Source organism: Rhincodon typus, chromosome 32 (genome assembly GCF_021869965.1).
Source record: "Rhincodon typus isolate 14 chromosome 32, sRhiTyp1.1, whole genome shotgun sequence".
NCBI lineage: Eukaryota > Metazoa > Chordata > Chondrichthyes > Orectolobiformes > Rhincodontidae > Rhincodon > Rhincodon typus.
The window spans coordinates 11,198,313-11,203,875 of record NC_063363.1 but is presented as its reverse complement, the minus strand read 5'-3'; the positions used below and the strand labels follow the sequence as shown (position 1 = coordinate 11,203,875).

General features: G+C 36.2%; 1 protein-coding gene across 1 annotated transcript in view; it reads right to left on the bottom strand.

The window, feature by feature from the left end:
- Positions 1 to 260: 260 nt before the first annotated feature.
- LOC109912895 (serine/threonine-protein phosphatase 2A 65 kDa regulatory subunit A alpha isoform) overlaps positions 261 to 5,563 on the bottom strand; it is a 45,995-nt gene continuing 40,692 nt past the window's right edge. Inside the window, exons 12-15 of the mRNA XM_020512339.2 lie at positions 4,831 to 4,985; positions 3,610 to 3,752; positions 2,678 to 2,769; positions 261 to 1,397 (exon numbers count right to left, since the gene is read on the bottom strand). Coding sequence (XP_020367928.1) covers positions 1,381 to 1,397; positions 2,678 to 2,769; positions 3,610 to 3,752; positions 4,831 to 4,985 — 407 coding nt within the window. The 3' untranslated portion in view covers positions 261 to 1,380. The remainder of the gene's footprint in view (positions 1,398 to 2,677; positions 2,770 to 3,609; positions 3,753 to 4,830; positions 4,986 to 5,563) is intronic.

Here is a 5,563-nt window from a genome sequence, read left to right as displayed (position 1 = left end):
AGTTTGACTTTTTTTTAATTTGCTACTTTCACTTCAATGACAGATTCTGAATTAGTCATTGGATACTTGGACTAATTTAAAAACAAGATTTGCAAATGGCATTGCAATAAAATGCATATCAATTTTAAAAGCAAAACAACAGCAGGAAACAATTACAAAAAACCCACATACCATGCCCTTTTCATGGCTTTCAGTCTATAAAAAAATGAAAAAACAGATCCACCCCTGCAGCTTGCTCAAGTTTGCAACACAAAACAAAGTTTGCCTTTTTCCACTTTATTAAGGTGACAAGCAACATAGTGTATTGTACAAAGAGGAGAAAGAAACATCAACCGGCAAGAGTTAAATTCCATCTATCATGATCTAAAATTGTTCACAAAGACCAACGTTGAACATAACTTTAAACTGTAAAATTACACAATTTGCGGTATTGACAGCTTGCAAAGCTCAGCTTAGCCCCATCGACTGGAATGACATGATTTCTTGTAGTTCTGCTCTGTTACTCATCCTCGAGTTGGAAAATCTACATAAGTAATAAAATACAATGCAGTACAGTCTAACAGGGAAACATAGTAAAATTACTTAACTCACAATAACTGTTGGCACCAGTGTTCGGTCATTGAAGTTAACAAAGCTAGGGGGAGCACTGACGTTGTTGAGATCACAGCAATTTCTTATGTATATAACCACAGTTATTCTCCTTTTGAATAGAGCACTTCCAATTCTTAAAAAGATAACTTTACGATAAGTCTGGGTAATCAGCAATGACGAATGATAAAGGAAAAGTCAGGGGGAAATACAGAGCATATTGTTCATGGATAAAAATTGATAAACATTTTATGTGAAATCCTTCATTAGGACTTACAAGCCAAAACATTAATTTACCTTTCTTTTTCAGGCAACAGACTTGCAGTACATTTCCAGCAACTCCAGTTTTATGATTCAAGTTTCTATTTGCCTTTAGGATGCACGTGAGTGGATAATATGCTGGCAACTATTGAATACAATTGAATTTTGGTACACAGGTGATAGTTAAGGAGTTACTTAGGTAAGAACTTCAAACAATCTCATTTCCAAATTTTTTGTAGTCAACAACTAAAACCTTTCAATACATGATGTCACTGGGTACACTATAACCAATGAAAATAAATAAATGTAGCTCACAATTACAATCACTTAAGCTAAATTTAGACAGCAAATTGCAGAAACTAGAGTCCCCAATGCAGCCAAAATTCAGTGACTCTGACAATGATACATTTACATTTTCCAAGGCTTTCTTTTAAGGAACAGTGGAACACCAGGTTTTCAATGGCATCAGCACCAACAGGAGGATCTTACTGCAAGTATGGAGAGAGAATTTCTGAATTTTGCTCTTTCTTTCTACGCCAAAGCAAGAACTAGATAAAAGGAAAGAGACATATTATTTTACAGATTAAATATTAAATGCGCAAACACCAGCAAAGTAAATTTAAAATAGAACTCAAAATACACGCTAGATCAGCTACAATTTAAAAGGAGGAAAATTGGGATAACATTTTGGGTAGAATTCCAACAAAATATCCAAACTGAGGTAGTAACCATCATTTACCTAGATGTTAGCAGATCTCGTGCATTACTGAATTTGTTGTTTAGAACCTTTATTTATCATTTCTTGTTATTTTAAAATCTGTCAGGTTTGACTAACTCTTATTTGTACTTATAAACTCTAAAATACTCAGATACAGGTCACAGGAGGAAAATCAAACATAAGACTCCCACTTTTTTCAAGGAATGCGATAGGATAAGAAAAAAAGACCATAAAGTTTAAATGAAACCTCTATTTCCACAGCACCTTTCACATTTCCAGGACATCCTAAAATATTTCACATACAATTAACTAATTCGGAATTTCCATCAAGTCTGTATGTAGGAAAACATGACAACTGTAATGAGCACAGTAAGGTTCTCAAAGGGCAATAATTGATCTGATAAAATATCATAGTGCTGTTGGCTGAGCAATAAATGTTAACTAGAATAGAGAGCGTCCCTGCCTTCTTAAACTAGTGCCATGAGATTTTTTACTCCTACCTAGAAGTCAGGTTGGGGTCTCAGTCTCATGCCCAATCTGAAAGTGGGTCATAAAGTATTCATATGTTTCTAGAGTTGCTCTTGAATAAACCTTCTCTCACAGAGGTGACTGCTATCACTGAACCAAAGCTAATAGCTCGCCCAAGATAATTCCAGTATAACAAGTTTTCTGAGCAATCCATTAATTGGGAACCGTTCCAAATATCAGTACAGCATTTGTACTTCCATTCACAATTTTCTCCTGTTTCCCAGTGCAAATTGCATTTTTTTTTAAAGAACAGCCTATTGGATACTTTCAGAATTTCTAATCCATAAAATTTATTTCACCTCAATCTTTAACTATGTGAGCAATTATTTCTGGTACTTCAAATGTTCAGTTTCAATTAGTACAAACATCTCTGGTTATTGATACCTAGCCTCATCTACCAGCTGCAAAGTATGTAGAAAGGATTCTACTTTACCATAGAAGTATTAACAAATGACTGCTTACAAGCTCTCACCATTAGAGATCTGGCAATACGTAAGTAAATAGCACATGATGCAAGCAGGTCTCAACTATTTAAAAGATGATATAGTCTGACACCAATAAATGTCCAAAGCAGCAACTTACCAGTTATAGCTTCCTGCGCAAAGTACTTTACATCCATATCTTGGTCCTGACTCAGTTTCTCCAATATTGGTTTGACTTCGCTTTGTAAAGTGCTGCAATTAATAGCAACATACAAGGTTTTGGAAACCAGAGTAGCATATTTCAGAGATGAAATTTTATGCCACTGAAAGCAAAATTACACTGATACTTTACTTGATTAAAACGTACTCATGCCCCTCCTTGTCCCACCAACACAGACTGTTCACTAATCTGGAATGGGTTATTTGATCTGGAGTGGTTGGTAGAGACAGCCATCATTGGGCTCTTTCTCTTTGGGAGGGGACAGGAAATGGGGGCAGAGCAACAAGGTAAGCATCTGAAGGGCTCATTTTAATGCAGTGGCATAAGAAACTAGGCAGGAGCTTAGCATCCTTTGCAGAGAGAACATACCATGGCAGATTGCATAAACTTGATTCTAATCCAGGACAACACACTTACCACTACTGTTGAAAGTTAAAGTTACCCATGAGGATCTTGCTCTTTACCACTGCAATTCGTGGTCATTGCATCAGAATGTATGCATGATAATTAGGGCATGATTGAATTTAGATGTAACTGCCTCTGCAATAAAACAGCTAGTTGGCACACACACACGTGAATAATGTAACAATTTGCAGGCCCACTGATCCCTGCAGAATTGACTTTAGTGTGGGGGGTGCCTGATGCAGGAAGGTAAGAAGTGAAATGGAAGAATGTTGGGAATGGGCAGCAGAATTACTTACTAGCATTCAAGCTTCTGTAGAACTATAGTAACTGCCTACAATTTCAAGCTGGTCTACTCACTCTGAAGCCTCAAGTTCTATTCCAGTTTAAGGAACCTGAACAGTTCCAAGAATAAGACATCACAGATCTGTTCTCCCTGTCTTAATTTCAAAGATTCCCACAAAACTTACCTAGCGTCTAAAACCGGTCCTATTTTCTGCAGTGATTTAGCCACATTGAAGCGAACATTTGCCACCTGATCACCTGCCATTTGTAACACAGTTGGCAACATCTGCTTTACAGTAATATCCTGGCCACAGGCTTCAGACAGTACCTGAAAATTCATCAGAAAAAAAACTGTTCACTCAAAAGGTCCTAACATCACTGATCATTTTGTTATACTAATGCTTCTAATCAGAAGTTGGACAATATATGAATCACTGTCAGAATATGGTCCAAACCATATATAGGGATACAGGACTGGCACAAATCACTATAATCATCGGCAGAGTGTGTTTGGGGGGGAAATAAAAGCATTAGACCCCTCCAGTTTCTAAAATTTTCAAATATAATCAATACTCTGTCTCTATTTCATACATTCACCACTCTCTGCATGTATATACATGAACGCATCATTCATTCAATAGGATTCAGAAACTGCTTTTATGCAATCTTCAAAATGACTTTTCTTTGTAAACAGCATTAGAAATAGGTTAGCAATGCAACAAGAAAATCTGATAGTACATAAAGAAACTTGATGATCTTACGGTGACTAGAGGACAGTCGTTTAATTAACTATGACTTAGCATTAAAACTAAAGCATGCCTTTCAGATTTAATTTTTATGCAACTATAATTGCAGCTTAAAAAAAAGTAGGCTAACTCAGCCCTCCTACCCCTGTATTTGGCTCCAAAAATATTAACTACCTTTACATAAGATATTCACAGACAGTTAGAAATAGTGCCTGATGAAATGTTTCTCTGACCTGTTGATTGACAATTTCCTTTTGGCTTGTCTTAATACAAAGTCTCCAACTGGAGAAAATCTAACACACACATTCCATTATAACTGAGCTTTGAAATTGTCTTTTGGCTGATGGGGAGGAACTGATCCAGGAATACAGGTTACACACTGTGACTTGACACTGGCAGCGTTAGAATGCTGGCACACCATAATGAGACGCACTTGGATGGATGGGATAACCATGATTAGCTGACTAATGCACACTCTAAACATGCAAAAATAGAACCGACAATATAAAAATGCTACATGGTTGATAAAATAAAATCTGACACACACAGAACTTTCCTCAAACAGATTACATTCAAAACTGAACAAAAACTACATTTTTATTTCGTAGAAATACTACAGCTTGTAAAGTTTAATACAAGCATGTACAGAATTATACTCACATTAATGCAGAACAGTGTAGTCATTCTATGAAGGTAGTTGGGATCACTAGCCATGGCAAGGACCTTAGGCACAATAGTGGACTCTGCCCACTCTTTTCCAAATTTCTCTACCAGTTTTGTCAAGTTGTTTGTAGCAGCCTCTCGGATGGCATATACTAGAAAGATGCAGAACCAGAAGTGATATGACTGAACGAACAAAGTTACTACACAGCTCCAAAGTAACCAATATGTGGAAGTTTAGAAGATATTATAAATAGTATTTATTACTCGGAACACAGTATAATAAACATTGAAGAGTTGACCAAGAATGTTTATTACATAGATCATTATTCAAATATTTCTAATTGAAATACTAAGTTAAATTGTGTTCAGGCAGCATAGGTTAAATAAATACATGTAAGTTCAATCTAATATTAATAATATATAATAGGACATTTGATTTAAATTGTACTTCAGATGCCATTGCTTTTAATAAAATGGGTTCTGCCATTTTGGGGAATTAACCCTATAGCAGATCTGTTACCACCATGGAAATAAGTTCCTCTCCCAGCTTTAAATACAATATTCTCTATACTTTGGTTTGTAAAAATGACAAGTCTAAAAACAGATTGTACATTACCTTAGAGATAGTAGGAACCGCAGATGCTGGAGAATCTGAGATAACAAGGTGTAGAGCTGGACGAACACAGCAGGCCAAGCAGCATCAGAGGAGCAGGAAAGCTGACGTTTCGGG